At 40.0% G+C, this 26,128-nt stretch overlaps 1 protein-coding gene across 1 annotated transcript in view; it reads left to right on the top strand.

Annotated features, from left to right (window-relative positions):
* Positions 1-161: 161 nt before the first annotated feature.
* ago2 (argonaute RISC catalytic component 2) overlaps positions 162-26,128 on the top strand; it is a 67,693-nt gene continuing 41,726 nt past the window's right edge. Inside the window, exons 1-4 of the mRNA XM_052022726.1 lie at positions 162-530; positions 20,821-21,010; positions 21,708-21,828; positions 23,850-24,031. Coding sequence (XP_051878686.1) covers positions 509-530; positions 20,821-21,010; positions 21,708-21,828; positions 23,850-24,031 — 515 coding nt within the window. The 5' untranslated portion in view covers positions 162-508. The remainder of the gene's footprint in view (positions 531-20,820; positions 21,011-21,707; positions 21,829-23,849; positions 24,032-26,128) is intronic.

Genomic DNA, 26,128 nt, shown 5'->3' with positions numbered 1-26,128 from the left:
CATGCGTAAATCTTTTCTCTCCCCCCCCTCCACCCGCAATGCTCTTCCTCTTCCCCTTCCTCCTACTGCGCAAGCGCATTCCCTCCCTAGCAATACCCACCACCTTCCCCCCACCCACCCCCAACCCCGGTCCCCTTCGCGGGCGCCCGCGTCAGTTTGGCGCCCTCGCCTGGTTCAGGTGGCGGGCGCGCGCGCTGGAGGCGCGAGGAGCGGGCGGCGCGATGACGCGACGCGTCGGGCCCGCCTCCTCGCCTGTGTGTGGAGCGATCGGCCAGCGAGCGGCAGGTCCCGGGCTGTCTGCCTCTGTCCCTGCCCCTCTCCTTCTCCCCCCCCCTGTCCCTGTGTACTGGTCGGCCCGGCGGGGGGGTCATTCATGTTTATTTTCTTCTTTCTCTCTCTCCCTCCCGCGTTCTTCTCATGCGTCTTATTTTGCTCCCGTCGGTGATATAATTTTCCATCCTCGCCCCGCGTACGGTTTCCAGCTGCCTCCATCCCGGCCAAACCGATCATGTATTCAGCAGCCGAGCCCGGTGAGTAACCGTTCGGTTGGTAAAATGGTTCCCATAATCTTTTTTTTCCCGTTGGTTTGAGATGGAGGGAGGGGGGTTGTGCTTCCCCTTTCCTCGGTCGCCTTGGCTGGTCTTGTGCTAGGCCTCAGTGGAGCCTCGGACTCGGGTAATGGAGGAGGCAACAGGGACTGGTGGGTTGTGTGTGAACGGTACCTTGACCTCTACCTTGGGGTGTGCCGAGGTCTTGCTGCCGGTTCTTTTTTTTTTGGTGCGGAAATCTAGAAGAGTTTAAAAAACCATAACTTGATTTCCCGTGGTTTGAAATTAATGTTTGATTTCTAAATTGGGTATTGCGGATAGGAGAGGTTCTGTTGTTTCCAGTGAAGGAGAGCGGCGTGGGTTGATCAAGTGTTGCTGTGATGGTTTCTCTATGCGCAAACTTTGATATTTACTAAATATTTCAACTTGTTTTGAAGTGAACAATTTTTTTTATGTTCACCTGTCTTAATTTACTCCAGTAAGTAAACTGGATTGGAAGTTTCATGAGTGAGAAGGGGTTATAGGTTTCTCGCACTGGGTTGTGAGCGAGAGAGAAGAAAGAAAGGCAGGCAGAGATGTTACTGAATTCACAACATGAAACACTGATTTGACCCTTGGTGAAAGAATATCTTAAGGAAGGGACACATGCTGGAATCTGAGCAAAAAAAACAATCTGTTGGAGGAACTCAGCAGATCGAGAAGCATCTGTGGTGGTGATGGGAACTGGTGACCTTTCGGTCTAAAATTTAAAACCCAAAACGTTGACATTTCCTCCCCCTCCACCACCCCCCCCCCCCCCCCCCCCCCCCCCCCCCCCCCCCCCGCCCCCGGTAAATGCTGCTCAACCCACTGAGTTCCTCCGGCAGTTTTTTTCAGAGAAGGAAATTTGTGTAGTGTACAGGAATCAAATTACATCTAGTTTGTATATTTTTTGCATGGTATTAGGTCAGCAATTGTTTATTCTTCTGTGATTCTCTTTCTGACGCTATTACAGAAGTGGATGACTTCAAATATCATAACTGTGGCTCTTTTTGTAATCTACTACAATAACCTTTTAAAATATGCTATTTAACTTATTTTATAGAGTCATGCATTTTATCCATTTTCCTTTAGAAATGTGGCTTTGTATTTTGCCTATACCACTATTTCCAGAACTGTGTCACAAAACTCAAAGTTAGAGAACATTCCTTCATAGAAACAAATAATAGGACCAGGAGTAAGCCTTTCAGCCCTTCAGAGCTGCTGCTCCATTCAACTCAATTATAGCTGATCACCCACTTTGGTACCAATTCCTGCCTTCATCCCATAGCCCTTGACCCCTTTGGCTTTAAGACATGAATATATTTAATGATGATCTCCACTGCTGCCTTTTGTAGAGAATTCCACAGGTTCGTTGCCCTTTGGGTAAAGAAATTTCTTTTAATCCTGATGCTAAATTGCATACCTTGTACCCTCAGGCAGTGATCCTGTTTATTCCTTTGCACTTTTGACTAAAGTGTATACCTTGGGGGTGGGGGGTGGGCTGGGGAGTAGGGGAGCGGAGTGCACATTGGTACAGCTAATAGACCTGCTGTCTCACACCTTCAGTGATCTGGATTTGATCCTGACTGCCAGTGCTGTCTGTGAGGAATATGTATATTTTTCCTTTGATTACATGGGTTTCTTCTTGGTACTGCAGTTTCCTCCCACATCACAAAGACATGTAGGTTGGTAGGTTAATTGGCCTCTGCAAATTGCCCCTAGTGTGTAGGTGAATGGTAGAATCTGGGGCATTTGATGAGAATGTGGGAAGAATTTTTAAAGATGGGATTAATGTAGGTGGGTGCTTGATTGGAATTGATGGGCCAAAGGGCCTGTTTCCATGCTGTATGACTGTTACTCTATTGAAGCACTGGAATAGTCTATTGGTAACAAAAGCAATTTGAAATTTTGAACACCTGTTAGTGAAAGTTTTTGTAATGTTTGCTCATCTAAATGACTGGTACTGTTAGTAAACCTCAACTGCAAACCCTCTGTGGCTTTTCCATTTTTCTAAAACAGACTCTCAAAACTCAGCCAGTTATAGTCTTTAGAAAACAATACTTACTATATTTATATCTGTTTACGTCTGTAATATTTGTCTCCATTTACAAACCCACTTAAAAGCTTTACATCTGTATCCCTAACCATATTTGTTCTGTGTTGCCTCAAATTCTTAGCATTATTTCATCTGGCATTGCCCCGCTCAATCAATTAATGTACCCATTTCCCCTAAATTGTTAAAAACATTCATACTGTTTGTCAGCTGCAATTTTCGATGTTGTTTCCCTTATACAAGTATTTGCATGAAAAGAGAGGGCATGCATATCTATTTTTAACTTTCTAGAAATGTCCCAAAGACTGAATGTCATTAATTACTTTTGACGGATAATAAGGCTAATTTACATGGACTATGTCAAGCCCACCAATCAGCCCTCAGCTCACTGACCTACATAGGTTTCAGTACAACAAAATTAAAATCTCACATTTGTACTCCTCTTCATGGCTCTAACCTCTGCCTCCCATGTCCCCCACCCCCTGCCAAAATCTTTCTGCTGTAGCTTTTTCAGTATCTCTTACTTCCATCATCCTACAGTGGCTAGCCATCTAGATCTGTCCTTCCCACTAATCCTTTGAGTGCTTGGATAACTGCACCAAAATTTCTTCTGGCTTTATGTAAATTTTATTTGAGAATTTTCTGTGTAGACATTGAAATATTTTTAACTAGAGATGGTATGTGAATGTAGGTGATGTAACCTAAAGCAATAATGTTTGTACAACTCAGCTGTTTGCATACCTCGAGTATGAAAGGTACATTAACCACTTAAATTTGCTCTCTTTATGTCACTGAATCATCACAATTTTATTAACAATCTTTCTATGTTACATCTTAATTAAAAGTCTTGTGTAAATTTATGTACAATATCCACTGAATTTCCTCCATTCTATTTAGTTGCTGGTTTGATAAAATTTGACAGGTATGATCTGCATTGAATAAATCCATGCTTGCTCATCTTAATTAATGTCTTTTTAAGTGAGTATTTATAAAGATTTAGAAATTTTAATTGCTCCCGATACAGGATGAATGGTTACCCATTTTATCCTGCTATATTTTTGAACTGATATTAATCAGTAGAACTCCAGTCCTTTTGTAGTTTCTATCATCAAGGCCATTTGCACAATGGTCAGTCGCTGCTTTCTGTGCTGCCTTTCCTCTATATTCTAGGACACATCCTTGAACTGTTACTTTTTCCACTGTTGAATTCCAGTTTTTCTCGTAACATTTTCTTAATGGTAAAGCAGATTGTTTTGCCACTTGCATTTTTCACTTTCACTGTTTTTATATAACAATCAAGGCAATGTATTTATTCCTTTGTTCTTTAGAAGACTACTTCCAATAAGCCTTGATTTTTAGTTATTGTTTCACTTATCTTTGATTTATTCTGAACCTTAACTGCAGTTGATATATCCAGTACCTAAAAAGTTTTCATACTGGCATGGTGAGTTGTCTGCTTTTGTGAATTTCGTGTGAAATACTTCACAGTGCAATGTTTATGGAATACTTTAGCAGTCAACTTATTTGATGTATTAACCCACATAAAAGGAATCACGGCCATCCATAGAAATAGTTGCAGCAGGCTCTTTGGCATTCACCTTTAAAGTAGGCAGGGACCTGAATCATACTCTTCTTCTATTCCATCTATCCAATCTAGTCCTGAATGCTCATGTAGTTCCTGCCTTGATCATTAATTTCAAAAGTCACCCACTGCTTCACTCCCTAAAGATGTTTCTTTTGCTCTCTATGGAAAATGATAAAAATCTGTACTTGATGGACAATGTACAGAAGCTAGTTACAACGGGTAAAGTAGATTAGATGTTGATGCATTCCATAGTCAATAATAAGATGAAATTGTGGAATAAACCTGCAACTTTATAAATCATTGTCATTATTAAATACAGAGTGGTGTGTACAGGTTTGGTTGCTGTAGTACAAATAAAAGCCATAGAAGAACAAAACCAGCATGTTGGATGGTTTATTTAATATGAGCGATTTACTTAGCAATTACAGAAATTGGGCATGATCTCACTGGGAAAGTGAAAGTTAAGGAGTGCCATGACTGAAGTTTTCCATGGTCTAAAAGGACTAGATACTATAGGCCATGGCAAGTTCTCTCATTTAGCCTGGCACAAGAGAGTTGAAGGGTATAGTCTGTGCTGAAAGTAGCTAAAATCAAAACTAGTCCACAGAAAAATTATTTCATTGTGGGGGTGATAAATGTGGATCTTGGGGGACTAGTGGAAGCAGATATTGTTGATTCAATTGTAAATAAGATTTTTAAAAATAACGTTAGGTGCACTTGGCTGTGAATGTAGGAAGTATGATGAGACGAATTTGGTCATTTGGTATGTAAGGAGGGTAGTCTTTGGCTACAAAAATGATATTGATAGGTTTGTATGTTAATAAGGCCAGGTTATACAGAATGGATGATAGGACTCTTGCAGGTACAAGTCCAAGGATCTCTGAAGTCAGCAACGCAGGTAAGTAAATAGGTTAAGGCGACACACAGGATACTTGGCTTCATTAGTCAGAGCTTGGAATAAAAACGGAGAGAAGTTATGGTTTACCTATATAAAACATTGGCTAGGCCACATCTGCAATACTGTGTGCAGTTGTGGTCACTGTATAAGAGTTGAGATGTCATGTAGCTATAGAAAACATTGGTCAGGCTGCACTTGGAGTATTGTGTATAGTTCTGGTCACCGCATTAGATAGAAAGAATGGCAATAGAAAGTACAGGAGAAATTTGTCAGAATGTTGCCTGGAATAAAGGGCCGTGCTTACAAAGAGAGATTGAATAGCCTGGGTTTATTCCTACCAGAACATGGGAGGCACGTGTGGTGGGGGGGGGGGGGGGGGGGGTGGTAGAGAATGGGCTGTAACCTAATAGAGGCACTTAAAATTATGAGAGGCATAGATAGGGTAGATAGTCTTTTCCTCTATGCTAGCGGAGTCTAAAACTAGAGGGCATAGGTCTAAGGTGAGGGGAAAAATTTAAAGGTGATCTGAGGAGCAAGTTTTTCACCCAGGGTGGTAGTTATATGGAATGAGCTGCCAGAGGAAGTGGTAGAAGCAGATACAATTAGTGTTTAAAAGGCATTTGGACAGGTACTTAGATTGGGAAGGTGTAGAGGGATGTAGGCTTAATCCAGGCAAATGGATTAGCATAGATGGGCATCATGGTTGGCATGGATGAGTTGGGCCAAAGTGTCTGTTTCAGTACTGTACAACAGTGACAGAATGTGATTTCACTGGAGAGGCTGCTGAGGAGGATTACCATGATGTTGCCTGGGGTGGACCATTTCAGCTATGAGGAAAAAGTAGAAAGGTTGGGTTTGTTTTCTTCGGAGTGGAGAATGCTGAGGCTGTTGACCTGACTGAGATACAAAATAGTGAGAAACTTCTTTTCTCTAAGTGGAGGTGCCAATGACCAGAGGGCATACTCTAAGATAAGAAGTAGGAGATCTAGAAGGGATTTGAGGAAGTGTGGTTTCACCCAGAGGGTGCTCGATACCTGGAAATCCCTATATGAAGGGGTAGAGGAGGCAGGTACTCTCACAATATACAAGTATTTTTGTTGAGCACTTGAAACATCATGTCATAAAAGGCTATGCGCTTAATTCTCTCCCTTTGTTCACCTTTTCCATTCCCCCCTCTCCTTTTCTTTCCCCCTGCCCCCCCCCCATTACCCATCATTACCCTGGCTCATCACCCTGCCCCACCTCATTCCATCTGCCCATCACCCACATATCTATCTACCCGGGTTTCTTCTCCCTTGGTTCACCTTTTCTAACCTCTTCCCCCATCTTTCCATCAACCCTCTCTTATCTAGTTCTACCTATCACCTACTAGTCCCTGTCTCTACTCTTCCTCATCTCTCCTACCTGGTTCCATCTGCCTATCATTCTTCTCTTGCCCCCTCATCTGGTTCCACTTATCACCAACCAGCCTCTGTTTTGCCTCTCTCTTTCACTTCTAAATACATCTATACTCTGTCTTGGTGCACAATCTGTACCCAAAGCATTGACCATCCCTTTGCCTCCATGGATGGTGTTTGACCCACTGACTTGTTCCAGCAGTTTATTTTTTTTTACTTTTTATATGCTGGCTTATTTTGATCATCTGCAAATTAAAGTGCAGTAGGGTGTGTGTGTGGGGGTGGGTGGGTCGCTATTGGAAAGAACAGGGTAAATGTGATCTGAAGTTGTCAAGGGAACAATTACTTTAAAAACAGCAATTAAAGGCAGAAGAGAAAAATAAGAAATAAATTGAAACTTAAAAGTATAGCCACATATGTGGCGAAGGAATAAAGCTGATTACTTGAAATTGCTAGATTCAGTGAGTTCTGAGGGCTATATCACGCATAGATGGAAGATGAGGTTACTCAAGCTTATATTGGTATCGTTGGAGCAAAGTAGAAGACAAAGGTCAGAAAGAGAGTGGCACAGGTGACTGGAAGCTCAGGATTTCCCTTGTCATCTGAACAGAGATTGGTCAGCCAATCTGTGTTTGGTTTCTTGAATGCAAAGGAAACCATGTTGTAAGCACTGAATGCAGTCCTCTAAATTGGAAATAGTCAATGTGAATTGCTGCTATACCTGGAGGACCGCTCGAGTCCCTGGATGGTGAAGAGGGATGAGGATAAAGTGCAGGTGTTGCATCTCCTGTGGTTGCATGGGAAAGTGCCATGAGGAGTGGTCGAGAATCCTGAAAAAACATTGTGGACTGCTGATCCAAGAGTTATCATCTGTCTGTTTATGATAAAAGTTCTTTATTTAAATTTGGTACCACAGTCTCTCTTAATTGAGGACAGGTTTTGCTGCTGTTATTTTTTGACAGATCTGTTTCTTATTTGTACTTGAGTGAAGGTAAAGAAATGCTTGTAATCTGAATTAGAGTAACTGGTAAGTGGAAGAGACTTGAATAACAACTTTTAAAAAAAAATGTATTTAATAAACAAGACACATAAAAAATTTTCAGCAGTAGAAGCCTATGATTGACAGTAGAGTTTATAGTAACAAATTTAAATAATAGAACTAATATTATAATAGGTGAATGATAAATTCTACATTGTTTCAAGATTTGTAACATTTTGTTCATATAGAAGGTGGCTGCTTTTCATATCTAAAGGACAGATGGAGGCTGTAACTTGTAACTGGTGTTCTGTAACTATTCAAGTAAGATGCTGAAAATCTGCTGTCCAACTATTTGGAAATAGCAATGGTTCGGCAACTGGCTCCCTAGATGGTATTTCCTGCGTGCTCTTGAAACTGGTGCCCTGGTTCCCACACTTGTTTGAAATTGACCGTGTTCACAAGAAAATTTATAATAATGTTGTGTGATATCTCCAAAAAAAGGGAATTAAAAGTGTGTTGGGGTATTAATAGAATTAGAGAAAATCTGCCAGCTTGGCAGATTTCTGAGTGCGCTGGATGATTAGAGTTTTACTGTAGTGATTTTTGATGCTATTCGTATTGTAATCAGCCAGTTCAGTTATGTGGCTACATCAGTACTAATATTATTTATAGTGAAATTCTTTAAGATTTATTGCTGTAAATTGGAGTTGGATTCATTATGCCTTTAAACTAATTTGACCTTCTTAAAATAATTGGTATTTGACATTAAAGGAAATTAACTAGTGAAATTTGATTGCATATTTACATCCTTAACCTGTGATTCTATTTCTTTCTGGCCATCAGTCAGCTTGCATTTAAATTTGCTTAATATTCTTTGGGTCCCTTTCCTCTGGTTACCATGCGGTGAAATGTACTATTTAATTTGCTTAATTTTACTTTTAAAGGAAATAAATTTATAGACTTTGTCCAAATTAAATAATGCAATTACTACTTGTGGAAGAAGTCTGCAGTAACCAAGTGCCATTAGTTATCTGGGGTTGAGAATAAGTAAGTGATGTCTTATTTGAGTCTGATTCGTTTGTTGGATCCCTAAACCCTGGTGCCTCTCTGAATCAGCATCCAGTTCTGTTTGGAAATTGAAATTTGAAATGCCTCAGCACATCAACCCAATGTCTGCTGTCAAGAGCTGGAAATGTATGGAAGGTGGTTTGGGCAAGCTCTGCAACTGAGGCAAAATAGTTTATATCTGGAATGTACACTTTAAAACAAAAAATCCATAGGAAAATCTTCGTGATTTGAAAAGGATGCAGTGAAGACCTATAGAGAGAACATGCCTGCAATGGTCATTTTACTGGATTTTTATTGCCAAAGCAAAGACTGAAATGTTCTGGATATGCATTCAGGAATTCCATCAAACTCTTGAATTAATAAGCTAGTCAATTGCACCCTAAAAAGGGATGAATTTGGACAACATACAAAGGGCATTCAGTGGGTGCTGATTGCTTTTTTGAATTATCAGAAGTAAAGTTGAGTAAGTATCAAGAGAAATATGGTTTCATTTACAATTGCTGAGACAACTGGAAGATGAATTAAATGGAACTATTTGCCTTCAATGTAAAGATTATCTATTTAACCCCATACAGCATAATGTGATCAGAAAGGACTGTCATTTTCTTGCTGTTTGCAAGTATGCTCTATTTCTTTTAGTTACTTTTCAGCATTTTTTGTGTCACTGGCAAGGACAACATTGCCTATTCCTAATTGCCTTTGAAAGGATGGCGGTTAGCTGCGGCCTTGAACTGCTGCAGAGTTGTTGATGAAGGGGTTCCACAATGCTGTTGGAAGGGAGTTCCAGAATTTAGGCCCACTGATCATGATGGAATGGATATATATTTCCTAGTCACAGTAATGTGTAACATGTGCATGAAGCCCTTGAACTACTTGCTGTTAGGAGCCAAAGGTTTGGGAAATGCTGTTGGAGTAACATAGGTCAAGTAATCACAGTGCAATTTATGGATGATAAACTCTGCAATCTCCGAGCTGTTGGTGGAGAGAATGAATGTTTAGGGTGGGTTTTTTGCATTCCCATTCAAATGGCTGCATTGTTCTGGATTATGTCAAGCTCTTTGAATGTTGTTGGAGCTGTGCTTATCCAGGCAAGTGAGTTTTTCATTATTCTCCCAACTTAGACCTTGTAGACGATGGAAAGGCATTGCGGTATCAGGAAGTGAGTCACCTGCCACAGGATACCCAGCTTCTTAAGCTGCTCTTACAGCCGCAGTATTCATCTGACTTGTTCTGTAGAATTATTGTCAGTGGTGATCCCAAAGGTGTTGATGGTAGGCATACTCAGTCGTGAAAATGCCATTGCATGCCAAATTGGACACTTGTGAAAGATGGTCATTGTCTGCTACTTAACTGCCCCATGCCTGAATGTTGTCTAGGTCTTGCTTCACACAGGCACAGACTACTTTGTTGCTGAGGAGTTTGAACACTATGCAGTCATGGGATTGAACACTATGCAGTCATCAGTAAGCATTCTCTACCTTTAACTATATGATGACAGGAAGGTCATTGAAGCAGCTGAGGATGTTTGGGTTTAAGATGGCCCTGAGGTATGCCTGTATTGATGTCATGAGGCTGGATGACTGACCTCAATAACTGCAGTCTTTTACCTTTGGAGTCATTACAATGGAATCCCCTTGATGCCCAATGAGCCAGAATTCCTTAGTCAAATGTTGCCTTGGTGTCAAGGCAGTGTGATCACCTCACCTCTGCAAGTCATCCCTTTTGTTTATTTTTTGACCAAGGTTGTGATGAGCTCCTGTGAAATTCATCCTTGGCATTGGCGAAGAGGTTATTGGTTAATACTGCTTCTCAACATTGTCTTCGACAACTTCAATCACTTCACTGATGATTGAGTAAAGACTGACTTGGATGTTAATTGTCCAGACTGGATTTGCCACACGTTTTCTGAACAGAACAAAGCTAGACACTGTTTTTCATTGAAAAAAAATCTCAAAGACTGCTGATGCTAGAAATCTAGACAAAAACATGAAATGCTGGAAATATTCAGCAGGTCAAGCTGCATCTGTGGGAAGTGAAAAAGAGTTGATGTTTCAGGTCATAGACCCTTCGTCAGAACTGAAAAGGAGATGGGTCGGGTGTAAAGCTGCAGGGAAGGTGGGGGAGGGGAGTGTCTCTGAGAGTGAAACGGTGGTGACCATGGGGGTAAGTTATAAACAATATTAACTGGTCAATGAGTGAATAGGACCACTTAGAGAGTGAGAATATAGACAAAAGAATGTGGGAGTTGCAGGTCAGGATGGGCATGTCCTCTACTCCCAGAGATGGTGAAAAAATCTGAGCTAATATCACAGATGGATGATCGATATGGACTGAGATATCGAGGTATTGAATTCTACAACTTCAGGTAATGAGTCCAGAAGGCTGCAGTGAGCCCAGATAGAAGATGAGGTGCTGTTCCTCAAGTTTGTGTTGGGCTTTACTGACAGTACATGAGACCACAGATTGATAGGTCAGAGTGGGATTGAGAATTAAAGTGGCAGACAGCAGAAAGCTCAGTATCACCCCTGCGAACTGATGTTCCACAAGGCAGATGCCTAATCTGTGTTTGGTTTCTCCAATGTAGAAGAGACCACATTGTGAACACTGAATGCATTGCAGTAGATTGGAACAACTGCAAGTGAATTGCTGTTTCACTTGGAAGGACTCTTGGAAGGTAAAAAGACAAGTGTTGCAACACCTGTGGTTGCAAGGGAAAATGCTATAAGAAAGCAGGTGGTTGGTGGGAATGGAAGAGTGAAGCAGGAAGTCAGGAAGGGAATGGTCCTTACAAAATGCTGAAAGGGTGTGTGGGGGGAGAGTGGAAGGGTAGATGTGTCTGCTGGTGGAATCTCTTTGAAGGTGGCGGAAATTGCAGAGAATGATCTGTTGAATGTGGGGGCTGGTGGGGTGAAAGGTGAGGACCAGGGGAACTCTATCCATGTTCTGTCCTGGAGGGGAGTGGGTGAGAGCAGAGGTGTGGGAAATGGATGAGGTGTAGTCAATGATTGTATTAACAATGGTAGAGGGCTGTAATTCAGAAAGAAAGATGATATTTCGGAAGCACCTGTATGGAAATTCTCATTATCAAAGGAAATATGACAGAGACGCAGGAGCTGGCGTCTTCATTACTATAAGGTGAGATGTTGTCTGGTTCCATTGCCTTTGTTGCATTTGGTGTTGTCAGCCTTGATATTATGTGGAGTGAATTGAATTGGCCGGACTAGCTTCTGTGATGTTGGGGATCTCAGGAGGAAGCAGAGTTGGATTATCCTCTTGGCATTTCTGGCTGTACACGGTTATAAATCTAATTGTTCTGGCATTATTTGTCCAGGCAGTGTTTTTAAATAAAGAAAATTTTGCAAGCTTTTACAGCTGCATTTATTTTCCAATCCTGTATGGTCTGACATGTCAAAAGTCCATAGTCTTTGCAATAATAAAAACAGAAAATGCTGGGAGAACTCAGCAGCTCAGACAGTGTATATATTATGTGTGTTTTTTTTGTGTATATGTATTTACATATGTATAAAATATATGGTAAGAGAAATGGAGTTGATGTCTCAGAATGAAGACTCAGCAAAAACTGACTTTCAAAGCCTTTATTGTACTAACTGGAGCTTATTTTAATGTAGAAAGAATGCAGTTGGCAAAAATTGTTTCCCAAGTTTGTAAGGAATTTGGGAGAAGGCCCAGTTGGGTCATCCAGGTAGCACTTCTGGCTGAAGGCATCTTAGCCTTGAGTTAAGACCTTCAATGATTGAAGATTGGGATATATATGGAGTTTTTTAAATTGCCTGGTCGTCCATCACTATCCTGGATTGGATGTGGTAAGGCTATGACAATGACTTGCATTTGTGATCCTATTAATACAAGGAAACATTCCAGGGTACCTTTGCAGTAGGAAATCTCAAATGGGATATCAAGCTAAAAGAGTTAACGTTGAAGGTCACGTACTACTTTAAGGATGTGGTTTATGGAGGCAGTTAAGGCAGATAATGCTGGAACTACTCAGCATGTCAGATATTGTATTATAAAAGAAACATTCAATGTTTCTGATTGAAATATAGAGTTTAAACTAGAATTGTTGGGGAGTGGGATCCAACCTGGAGAGACTGGGGAAGAGGGGTGTTTGGCTCTCAAATAGAGAAAGCTAGTAGTAGGTACGTGAGGGAGGATAGGCAGGTGACAGAGAAGGGACGTGCTCAGACTGGTTTGAGGTGAGTCTATCTTAACGCAAGGAGTATTGTGAACAAGGCGGATGAGCTTAGAGCTTGGATAAATACTTGGAGATACGATGTGGTGGCCATTACAGAGACTTGGATGGCTCAGGGATTGGAATGGTTACTTCAAGTGCCGGGTTTTAGATGTTTCAGAAAGGACAGGGAGGGAGGCAAAAGAGGTGGGGGAGTGGCACTGTTGATCAGAGTGCCACGGCTGCAGAAAAGGTGGATATCATGGAGGTACTGTCTACAGAGTCTATGTGGGTGGAGGTTAGGAACAGGAAGGGGTCAATAACTTTACTGGGTGTTTATTATAGGCCGCCCAATAGTAACAGGGATATCGAGGAGCAGATAGGGAAGCAGGTCCTAGAAAGATGTGATAATACGAGTTGTTGTGATGGGAGATTTTAATTTCCAAACATTGATTGGCATCTCCATACAGTGAGGGGTGTAGATGGGGTGGAGTTTGTTAAGTGTGTTCAGGAAGGATTCTTGACACTATGTAGATAAGCCTACAAGAGGAGAGGCTGTGCTTGATTTGGTACTGGGAAATGAACCTGGTCAGGTGTCAGATCTCTGAGTGGGAGAGCATTTTGGAGATAGTGATCATAATTCTTTCTCCTTTATGATAGCATTGGAGAGAGATAGGAGCAGACGGACTAGAAAAGGGGAATTATGAGGCTCTCAGGCGGGAAATTGGAAGCTTAAATTGGGAACAAATGTTCTCAGGGAAAAGTATGGAAGAAATGTGGCGAATATTCAGGGGATATTTGGGTGGAGTTCTGCATAGGCATGTTCCAATGAGACGGGAGTCACAAGAGGATACAGGAACCGTGGTGTACAAAGGCTATAATAAATCTAGTCAAAAAGAAAAGCTTACAAAAGGTACAGAGAGCTAGGTAATGTTAGAGATCTGGAAGAGTATAAGGCTAACAGGAAGGAGCTTAAGAAGGAGATTAAGAGAGCAAGAAGGGGACATGAGCAGGCCTTGGCGGGCAAGATTAAGGAAAACCCCAAGGCATTCTACAAGTATGTGAAGAGCAAGAGGATAAGATGCGAAAGAATAGGGCCTATCAAGTGCAGCAGTGGGAAAGTGTGTATGGATCCGGAAGAAATAGTGGAGGTACTTAATGAATACTTTACATCAGTATTCACTATGGAAAAAGATCTGGGTGATTGTAGTGAGGACTTGCGCAGGCTGAAAAGCTTGAGCATGTGGATATTAGGAAAGAGGAGGTGCTAGAACTTTTGGAAAGCATCAAGTTGGATAAGTCGCCGGGACTGGATGAGATGTACCCCAGTCTGCTGTGGGAGGCAAGGGAGGAGATTGCGGAGCCTCTGGCGATGATCTTTGTGTCGTCGATGGAGACAGGAGAGGTCCCAGAAGATTGGAGGGTTGCAGATATTGTTCCCTTATTCAAGAAAGGGAGTAGAGATAGCCCAGGAAATTATAGACCAGTGAGTCTTACTTCACTGGTTGGTAAACTGATGGAGAAGATCCTGAGAGGCAGGATTTATGAACAGTTGGAGAGGTATAATATGATTAGGAATAGTCAGCATGGCTTTGTTAGGGGCAGGTCCTGCCTTACGAGCCTGATTGAATTTTTTGAGGATGTGACTAAACACATCGATGAAGGGAGAGTAGTAGATGTAGTGTATATGGATTTCAGCAAGGCATTTGATAAGGTACCCCATGCAAGGCTTATTGAGAAAGCAAGGAGGCATGGGATCCAAGGGGACATTGCAATGTGGATCCAGAACTGGCTGGCCCACAGAAAGCAAAGAGTCGTTGTTGAAGGGTCGTATTCTGCATGGAGGTCAGTGACCAGTGGTGTACCTCAGGGATCTGTCCTGGGACCCTTATTCTTTGTGATTTTTATAAACAACCTGGATGAAGAAGTGGAGGGATGGGTTAGTAAGTTTGCAGATGACACAAAGGTTGGATGTGCAGTGGATAGTATAGAGGGCTGTCAGGGTTACAACGGGACATAGGATGCAAAGTTGGGCTGAGAAGTGGCAGATGCAGTTCAACCCAGATAAGTGTGAAGTGGTTCATTTTGGTAGGTCAAATATGATGGCAGAATATAGTCTTAATGGTAGGACTCTCGGCAGTGTGGAGGATCAGAGGGGTCTTGGGGTCCAAGTCCATTGGACGCTCAAAGCGGCTGCACAGGTTGACTCTGTGGTTAGGAAGGCATATGGTGTATTGTCCTTCATCAATTGGGGAATTGAATTTAGGAGCCGAGAGGTATTGTTGCAGCTATATAGGTCCCTGGTCAGACCCCACTTGGAGTACTGTGCTCAGTTCTGGTTGCCTCGCTACAGGAAGGATGTGGAAGCCATAGAGAGGGTGCAGAGGAGATTTACAAAGATGCTGCCTGGATTGCAGGGCATGCCTTATGAAAGCAGGTTGAGGGAACTCGGCCTTTTCTCTTTGGAGCGACGGAGGATGAGGGGGGGGACCTGATAGAGGTTTATAAGATGATGAGAGGCATTGTTTGGGTAGATAGTCAGAAGCTTTTCCCCAGGTCTGAAATGGTTGCCACAACAGGACACAGGTTTAAGGTGCTGGGGAGTAGGTATAGAGGAGATGTCAGGGCTAAGTTTTTTTACTCGGAGTGGTGAGTGTGTGGAATGGGCTGCTAGCAACAGTGGTGGAAACGGAAACGATAGGGTCTTGTAAGAAACTTTTGGATAGGTACATGGAGCTGAGAAAGATAGAGGGCTATAGGTAAGCCTAGTAATTTCTGAGGTAGGGACATGCTTGGCACAGCTTTGTGGGCCGAAGGGCCTGAATTTAGCTGTAGGTTTTCTATGTTTCTATGAAAACACTTCCTATTGATCGGAAACATTGATTCTGATTCTGCTGCCTGGCCCCAGAGTGGTTCCAATGTTTTCTGTTTATATTTTGGAATAAAACCATGTGGAGCTATATTTTTATGATATTTGAGAATTATGTTGTCATGCAATATCAAGTAAGTGAGGAAGAGGAAGGACCAAGGGCAAAACCTTGGGAGACATTTATGGTGCAGAAATGGGAATGGTGCTGGGTTAGTGTCTGTATATTTGTGTAAGTAAGAGTACCACCTAGTGAGGACAATTCCATTGAGTTGGTAGGGAAGGCACGTAGGCATATCCTATAATCAGATACCAATGTTTGCAGAGGTACCAAGAATGGATAATGCCTTGAAGTTACAGATGATATTGGTTACTGGTTAGGCTGATGGTAGTGATGGAAACCAATGGAGTTGCAGGAATGATGACACAGATATGGGACATGATGTTGTCAAGAACTTGAAAGGAAAGGTTGAGAATGGAACTGTAATGTGTAATCACTGAAGAATCAAATGGATTGTGAAGTAGATTGTTTGCCCATCAACTGTAGAGAAAGTCACAATCATCTTGCAGAGTAAAAGTGTGATGTTAGAATGTTCTTGCCAGTTCAATGTTTGTCTTCTGCAAAAAGCTTGAAACTTTGAATGTAATTTTAAAAAAATAAGCAGACTTACCAGCTGTGTGAATATTTTCCATGGCTATTTCTGCAACTTTCTATCCATTTTTGCCTGCTTACAGTGCAGCTTGGCTAATATTATTATTGGGTCAAATAAGGTGTTACTTGAAAAAGAATTGGGACTCAGCGATATGACTGGTACAGTCTGGGCTTATTTCTGACTACAGTCTAAAACAGAAGAGTGCCATAATGCTTCATAAATGCTGCCTGACCAATTGAGCATTTTCAAATGTTCAGCACCTACAGTATTGGTATGGTTTAACTGAAATTTTTAACAACTTGAACAAAGGACTTAGAAGCTTTTTTACATACCCACTTTCTGTGGTTTTGTGCTGAACCATTACATTTTGTATGACATTACTGTGCACTGCTGAAGTAGAGGATTATTATATGAAATTGATAGAATGAATTAAAAAAAATCGGAACTTCAAAATCATGAAGCTTTCTCAGGATATAAAGATGATCCTCGCAGCTCATTGGTGCCATTTTAATTCTAATTGCTGTGCACAGAATTGCCAATGTATTTTGGAATGGGTTATACAAACTTTGAATAATTCATCTGCTGGGTGGTATGGTTGATTGAAATTTTTGCTTTTCCCCCACAGACTTAATGATTTCCAAATCCTTCACTTAACCTTCCTCTTTTGTGAAACAACTTGAAAACATGACTATTCGCATGCATCAGTCATACAATTCAGTTTGCCTATTTTAAGACTGTAGGGCTTTGTTTTAATACTTTTCTAAAGGCGGTTCCCACCACTTTTTTAGATAATTGTCAAATTTGGTTGAAACTTTCTAATGCTCTGTGTTTAAAAAATGTGAATATTAAAAAATAGTTTTGAAATTCAAATATGAGGGAAATCTGCCAACTAATAAACTGCATTGTTGACTGAAGTGTAAGCATGTAGTGTTTTAGCTCATTATATCTGCTACACATAATCATGGAGCTGAGAAATGCATAACAGATTCTCTGGCATCTGAAAAAAGGATGAATATATTATTTTGATATCTTTCAACTTCAACATCTTTGGGGAGATTTTATTCTTTATTTTAAAAGATGATGGATCTGCAAGAGTTTTTCACATTACTATTTTTACTGAAAATCTATTGTTTTGAAATGTTATACCTAGTCTGTTTTTATTGGCTTCATATTCCTATTTTCTGAGGTTACAATTATTGCACATACAGAATTTTGTGGTGTGGGAAAATTGTGTGCACACTTCTTAGCATGTTGGCATGCTATTAATCGGAATGTGTTTCAGATTAGATATTTTCCCAGCCACATACCCACTTTCTGTGGTTTTGTGTTGAACCACTACATTTTGCATTGCATTATTGTGGATGGCTCAAGTAGAGGATTATTAATATGAAATCGATGGAAGAAATTATAAATAGTGGGAACTTGTATCATGAAGCACTCTCAGGATATAAAGGCAATCCTTGCACTTCATTTCACATAATGGATGTTTCCAATCATTAGTGCTGTGGGCACTGTGTTGCTGCTCACAACTGAATTCCCTTGTGCTATATATTTGATTAGTGTTGGGCCTGTTTATATTTTTGCACTAGAAATATGCTATTCTTGGCATTGTAAGAGAGAAGTACTATTTGAAGAAATTATATTTCTCTTGTAGCAGCAGTGGCAAACAAATGCACTTTGCCATTTGTTTCCTGGTCACAGGAAGGCTTGACCACTTTTTTTTCATAATCCAAGCATACAGTTTGCTGTTTCACTTTGCATGGACTCCTCACATCCACCTTTCCATCTTATCCCACCACCATCACCAGCTCCAACACTAAAGCTTTTGATTTGTGTGTAGACATAGATTGGAACTTTTAAAGTACTTTGTGCAGAAAAGATTGGGTTTGTAGTTGATTTTCTACTGCTGACTGATGGTTTGAAATTTTCTTTACAAGGCAAATGAGAGAGATCCCACTAGTAAATCTACAGTAGATACAATTCTGTCATGTTAGTGATAATTTGTACTATTCATTTGGTTTTATTTTCATTTGACCATGGGAGTGTGAACATAAATAATCACTTGAAAGGAGAGGTAGACAAGCCAAATGTGGCCTTCTAGGAATACCCTGGATGGAAATGTGGGAGTAGGCTGCCTTTTGATGAATAGAGAAATGAAACGAGACTTAATAAGATGAAGAAGGAGAATATTAATGATAAATGAATGGTAATTTTATAAACTGTGGTTAAAATGTTTACACTCGGCATGATTGCATAGTTTCTTTGATCAGACATAGAAGTTTATCATTGTGTATAAGGCAAGGCACTGGCAGGAGGAGCAGGTCTTTTAAATTAGATAAGGACCATTGAAGAGTGCTGTTAAAGTAGATAATCACTAGAATGAGGCAGTATCATTGCTTGATGTGTATTTTTTTGACAGCATTTTTGCTCATAGCAGAGCTGTTTTCATATTTTACATGATTTTCAATAGTTGGTAAGTGTTACTTTTCTAGAACACATTTTGATTTTACTGAAGGAAAACAAGTATGACATTTTTTAAGCACATTCTAGGTTTTGATTACAATTTATATGAAGGAAAAACTGTTTCAATTGGTAAGAGGGTCTATAACCAGAAAATGTAGATTGAAGATAATTGGCAAAAGGACTAGTGGAGAGGTGAGAACATTTTTCTTCTGGTGAGTTATAATTTGCAATGCCCTTCATAAAAGGGCGATAGAAGCAGCTTAATTTGTTATTTTCAGAAGGGAATTGGATGTATACTTGAAAAGGAAGTATGTGTTCAGGGAAATGCTTTGGAAAAGTTAAAAAGGAATGGAACAATTTAAAGAGATCTGACCAAGGCTAAGCACATTGGCTCGTAAGATCTCATTCTGTGTCCTAAGGACTTTTTTGAAATTGCTCATTATTACAGCAGCTACATAACCCTTGGTTAGAATTATTGGAGTCATTGAGTCGCACAACACAGAAGTGGGCTCTTTGGCCCACCATGTCCATACCAACCATTTTGCCCATCTGAATTGATACCATTTCCACACATTACGATTGTATCTTTCTATGCCTTGCCTATTTAAGTGTCTGTCTAAATGCCTCTTAAACGTAGTAATTGTATGTGATTCCACCACCATCTTTGGCAGTGTGTTCCAGACTCAACCACACTTCTTTTTCAAAGCAAAACTTACTCCTCATATCTCCATTAAAACTCCTTCTCACCTTAAACCTATGCCCTCTGTTTTTGATATGCATATGGTGAGGAAAAGATTTTGACCATCTAATCTATGCCTCTCATAATTTTATATACTTCTATTAGGTCATCCCTCAGCTTCCTTCACTGTAGGGAGAACAAACCCAGACTATCCAATCTTTCCCTATAACTAAAGTCCTTCAATCCAGGCAAATCTCCTCTGCACTCTTTCCATTGTAATCATATCCTTCCCCTTGTGTGGCAACCAAAACTCCAGGTGCCATCTCACTGGTGTTTTGTAAGGTTGCAGCATAAAATCCAAACTGTTGTATTTTATGTCCTGACCTATGAAGGCAAGCATGGCATATGCTTTCTTCATCACCCTCCATTGGCCTGTGTTGCCACTTTCAGAGAATGTGGACTTGGACTCCTAGGTCTCTCTATTCATCAATATTACTTGGTGTCCTACCATTTACTAAATATGTCCTGTCCCTGTATGACTTACCAAAGTGCATCACCTCACACTTGAGGGTTAAATTCCATTTGCCAACGCTCCACCCAACTTTCCATCTGATCTATAATCTTGCTGTAGCCTTAGACAGCCTTCCCACTATCCACAATGCTAACTTTTGTACCTTCTGCAAATTTACTAATCATTCCTCATACATTCACATCCAAGTTGTTAACATACATCACAAACAGAGGTGGTCCTAGCACTGATTCCTGCTGTACACCACCGGTCACAGTCTTCCAAACATATTTCCACTACTACCCTCTGCTTCCTACTATCAAGCCAATTTTGGATCCAATTAGCCAGATTGCCTTGGATCCTTAACCTTCTGAACCAGCCTACAAAATGCCTTGCTAAAGTCCTTGCCTTTCCAAATGTACATAAAAACCTATCCTTTAGGATTTTCTTCAATGATTTCCCTATCACTGACACAAGGCAAACTAGCCTGTATTTAACTGTCTTATCCCTCTTTCCTTTCTTAAATAAAGGAGCAACATTAGCTATCCTTCAGTCTTCTGGCATCTCACCTGTGGCAAATGAAGATGTAAAAACAGTGTCAGGGCCTCAGCAAACTCCCTTGTTTCCCATAGCATTGTGAGTTAGATCTCATCCAGCCCTGGAGATTTATCCATCAGTATGTATTCCAAGACATCTAACACTTCTGCCTTCTTAATGCTGACGTGCTCCGAACTATCAATATATTCCTCCCTGAACTCGCTATCCTCCACGTCCTTGTCTTTGGTGAATACAGATGAGATTGCTTCAGTAAGAAATCAAGTTTTAGGTCTTGATGCAAATGCTAGAAATTTTCTTAACAATGATTAATATATGCAAGCTCTTTTTAACTTTTGCAATTTAATTTCTCATCTAGATCCATCTTCCTCAACACCACCAGTGCAGACACTGACAACTTTCAAACCTCCTGTTAGACCTGATTTTGGCACTATGGGTCGACCAATCAAGCTTCAGGCCAACTTCTTTGAGGTGGACATTCCAAAAATTGAAATCTATCATTATGATATAGATATAAAACCAGACAAATGCCCAAGAAGAGTAAACAGGTAATGTGAAATAAATTTGTTTTATATGCCAATTAAATTTTAACATTTTACCAGAAACATTGACGACTCTTTGTTAGCCAATAATTTGGAAGCAAGAAGGGATGTGTGTGTGTGTATGTGTATTACACACACACACACGCATACATACATACATGTCGGGAAGTCTAGCAGCAACCATGGAAAGAGAAACAGAGTTAATGTTTTGGGTTGAAGACAGTTTGTCAGAACTGGGAAAGAGACAAAGGAGTCAGTCTTAAGTTCCAGAGAAGCAGGTAGGTGGGATGGATAGGACCAAGGACAGGAGTAGTTCAAGAGGGGGCTCACCACCACTTTACCTGAGGGCAATTAGGGTTTGGCAGCAAATGCTGTCTTTGCCCGTAATACCCACATCCCTAAAAATGAAGAAGTATAAGCTGCTTTGAATAATCTGACATGTGGTGTATTCGCTCAACAATTGGAGCAGACGAAGAAAATTGCTAGTGAAACTAGTCAGTCCTGATGCAGGGTTTCGCCCTGAAACCTCAACCCCAGCACAGATGCTGCTCAACCCACTGAGTTCCTCTAGTAGATTGTTTGTTGCTGTATTTAATAATTCTCTTTCATAGGCATGTGAAAGTACAAATTGAAATGTTTGTGCTTGCATTAAGAATTTGTAAAATTGAATTGAGGAATAATTTTGGAACATTTTTATTTGTAGGGAAATTGTTGAACACATGGTTCAACATTTTAAAAATCAGATCTTTGGTGATAGAAAACCAGTGTTTGATGGAAGAAAGAACCTCTACACTGCTATGCCTCTTCCTATCGGGAGAGACAGGGTGAGTAAATTACCAACTTCCACTAAATGCTTATTTATTAGGTCAGCTTAAGTGTTGCCTTTTATCATAGAGTCTCAGAGTAATACAGCATGGAAGCAGGCCCTTTGGCCCAACTGGTTCATGCTCACCAAGGTGCCCCATTCAAGCTAGTCCCATTTGCCAGCATTTGGCCTTGGAGGTTTGAAAAATGTGGCATGTTGGCTTTCCATGGTGGCAATCTTACAAATTGGTTTGTGCAGTTGGGAACTGGGAACTATAAAGCTAGTAAGATTGTGAATATCTTGAGGTAATGTTATGAATTGCATCAGAGGAAAATATCCTTACCAAAGGGATACTTGAATTTTGAACATCATTGTCTTTGGCTTGTTTTTAAGTTCTAAAATGTATATATAACCAGATGTGGGTTTGTATGTTTGAAGTACTCAGCATGGAACAGAGCTGAAAAATTACTGTGGAACTCAAAGAGCTAACAAAGGCGCGTTATAAAGATGTGCTTAATTTTATCTGGGTAACGTTTTTGCAACAACTAGGTTGCCTGGACCTGTTGATTTATTTTTTCTAGAGAATTGTGGTTTGTTTAACCCATAGTTTTCTGGGAAAAGTCCTGACCATCCATCTCAGCAAACCAGCTGCATTATGTAAAATATTCTTCTGGCTTTCATTTCAAGATAGTGCACACCCCTTTTAATAAATGTTCTGCTATGAACTATAGGGAGAGCTTGTAACTTGGAGTTTGGCCAAAATGAATAGGAGGAGAATTATAAAGCATGAATTTTTGTTATTGAGAAGTTGAAGATGTTTTGGCTACTCCTTGATTGACACCTGTCAAGCAATCTCAGCAAAGACTTTTGATTAGATTAGTTTTTGGCGATGGCTCCCATTGTAGACCTGGATAGTATTGGACAATGTGTATAGCAATTGTTTTTCTATGTGTTTGCTACATAAAATTGGCCAGGGAATTCAGTGGCTTACCTTTCTCTTCTATTCTTTTCAAAGTAAAAAAAATCATGTTCAGACTGCAACAAAAATACAAGTGTGGTCTTCTCCAGATTTCAGGAAATAATTAACACTGAATTGCTACCATAAAATCAAGGTGTTACTGTGAGTAGATTTTTGTTTGATACAGCTGAGACCACAAATGTCAACCATACCAACAACTTGCATTTAACATGCTTGATCTAGTAAAATGTTCCAAAGTGTTTCATAGTAGCTTTAAAAGTAAGTTTGATTCTAAGGTACATAAAATAGCATGACAGATGACAAGAAGCAGCTGAAGATTCGGCTACCAATGATGGCTCAATGAGAATCAATGATGCATTCAGTCAAATAAAATTGGAGGAGTGCAGATTTGGAGAGAAAAATGAAAATTGAACCATAGCCTGTGTGAGTACCAGTGTAGGTTGGCAAGCCAGGTGCAACAGTTGAATGTGACTGAGTTAGGATGAAGGTAGCAGAGTATTGGGTAAGTACCAGTTTATGGAAAGTGCAAGTCAGCGAGGCTGGCAGGTATGCATTACAATAGCCAAATCTAGAGCTAACAGAGATACAATCGAGTTTCAATAACATTCAAATTAAGACAGGACAGTGACAGGCAGTGGTACAGATGTAAGGGGTCAATGTTGTGTCTGAAGAGGAAGTGGGTAAGGAAGCTTTGGAAGAATGCTTTCCATGGTTAGATTGCAGGATAAAATCCTGCTAGAGAGAATTTTAGTTGGATATTAACTCTAGTACTCCCTTGGAGCAGCATGCATTGGAGGTGTGCTGTTCACAAATTACACTTTCCTCTACGTGGTTAATAAATTGTTCACTACTACTAATTATTTTGTGAATCAAACCATTTCGTATGTTTACTTGCATTATCTGTTTACTCCAGGTTATGAAGTTTCCATGCAGATGTAATCTCAATATGCGTTTTGGTTGCTGTGACTAATGCTTTAAGTATTCTTGTTTAGCCAAATGATCTGGTTAATGTTTGTTGACCTTCTGTTTCCTGTTTAATATTTTGTTTTCCTTTTAAATAGGTGGAGCTAGAGGTGACTTTACCAGGAGAAGGAAAAGATAGAATTTTTAAGGTGGTGATAAAATGGGTGGCATGTGTCAGCCTCCAAGCCTTGCATGATGCACTTTCAGGTCGACTCCCAGCAATTCCTTTTGAATCTATTCAAGCACTGGATGTGGTGATGAGACATCTACCATCCATGAGGTGAGGTAAAATAGCTGGTGACTAAAAATAGTATTTAGTCAATATCTTGCATGCATTTCTGCATGTAAAAGGAAATAAGTAACTCTGATGCAGAAACGGTCTGTTGTAATGATTAATTGCTTTTGAAATTTCTTGATCCTTGCTGCATTCTCACATAATGTTAAATTCTCAGATTAATAAAAATCATATTTTTTTTCAAGGATTATACCATGGATTAGTTAGAAAGGAAACATTGAAGGAAGTTTTTTGTACTTTATCTTGCACTTGGTCACTTTAAAAGAAAATGTGATCAAGTTCCTTACTTATTTCCTGAAACATTATAATTGGCACAACATAATTGTGTTTACCTTCTGTACTCCATTAAAGATCTGAGTGGCCTATTCTGGTGCATGTCCCCAAAGTCTGAAGTCTCCAGTTTATCAACACATTCTTGAATCATGGATCAGTGTTTTTTTTTTAAGTTCATTATCTAGATTAATGTTTAAAGTTTGTTTGTTAACATTTGACAATTTCAGGTCACTTAATATGAAGACCTGAAAAAGACAGTTTTTGTACTTGTCCTTGATTACCCAATTAGTAGTTTATAAAAGATATTCTCTTTGAATATATCAAATTCTTTTGAAAGTTTTATCATGTTTGGGAGCAAAAAAACTCAAGTTGGTCATGCACAATCAATTTCTAAAGCTAAGTCATTTTGTTTTACACATAGTTAATGATAAGTAAACCAGGTGTTTTTCTCCTTGGTGTGTTCTGTTTTATTCTGCCATTTATTTGTTCAATGTATAGCATCTTGCATTTATCCTTGGCTCATATGAAATCTCCATTGAGCTCTTTATAAGAATTTAGCTACCTGATGAGTCCTCTAGCTTATGGTCATCTACAAATTTAATTACCTTGCCATGATTTTGAAATTCTGGGTCACTTTAGGCCATGTGGATAACTTTGTGAGAGGAGTTAATATCCAGAGATTGGTTTTATATAATGTACCTTGCTCTGTGGAGAATGGATTTTGTGGGGTCAGTTTTATTGTCTTCATATCTCTGCAATACTAATCCCCTATTCAGTTTTCCTTTCACCTGCATTTTTCTCCACAGTTACTTGTCTGTATTCAGCTGGCTCCCAAAGCATGTTAGCATTAGAAAAGATTTTATAGTTGGTATGAAAATTGGATGTGTGGTAGTGGGGATGGAGATGTATTAGAATACTTAACCAAATACAAAGTTTAATTTTAATAGTTGTGTTCATTTTGATTCCCTAAATTCCAGCATATTTGGGGACAGAAATTGGGAACTGTAGAGGCAAGTGGCAGATCAAGTATCACTCTCCCATCAGGCAGAAGGTACAGGTGCCTGAGGGCACCAGGCTCAAGGACAGCTTCTATCCCAGTGTGATAAGACTATTGAACGGTTCCCTTTTACGTTGGGGTGGACTCTTGACCTCACAAGCTACCTTGTTGTGACCTTGCACCTTATTGTCTACCTGCAATGCACTTCCCTGTAGCTGTGACGCTTTACTCTGTACTCTGTTATTGTTTTTTTTCACCTGTACTGACTCAATGTATCTGCACTGTGTAATGAAATTGCCCTGTACAAATGGTATGCAAGACAAGTTTTTCACTGTACCTCTGTTCAAGTGACAATAATAAACCAATACCAATCATAATAGCAATGCCATTTTTGCTTTAGCAGTATTAGAATATCAATCTAGTATTGAAAAGGCTCTTTCTGGAAAGTAGAAGTGTTAATATTGGACAGGTTTATTTTTGGTAAGCATTGGAAATCCTCTACCTGATTAAGGGAGTCAGAATATTTACTTTTGTCATGCACATGTTCCTTGTGGGTTACTTTTTTTTAAATCTTTCACTTTTTAACCTCCCTCCACTATTTACTAATGGTTAAAATGCAGTACCAGTGCTCTGTCAGTAATGGGCATCCATTTTCTGTGATTGTTGGTAAGCCTGGCTTCAAAATTGAAATGGGTCTTTATTGCAGTGTATGTTAGTAAAAACATCAAAAAGTTCCAATTTCTGTGCAGAATTGAAAAAAAATGATATGTTTTAATAGAATGATGAAATACTTAGAGTTACTTAGAAATACT

Source organism: Pristis pectinata, chromosome 9 (assembly GCF_009764475.1).
Source record: "Pristis pectinata isolate sPriPec2 chromosome 9, sPriPec2.1.pri, whole genome shotgun sequence".
Lineage (NCBI taxonomy): Eukaryota > Metazoa > Chordata > Chondrichthyes > Rhinopristiformes > Pristidae > Pristis > Pristis pectinata.
Note: the sequence above shows the minus strand (reverse complement) of the source record. Positions and strands in the feature narration are given on the sequence as shown.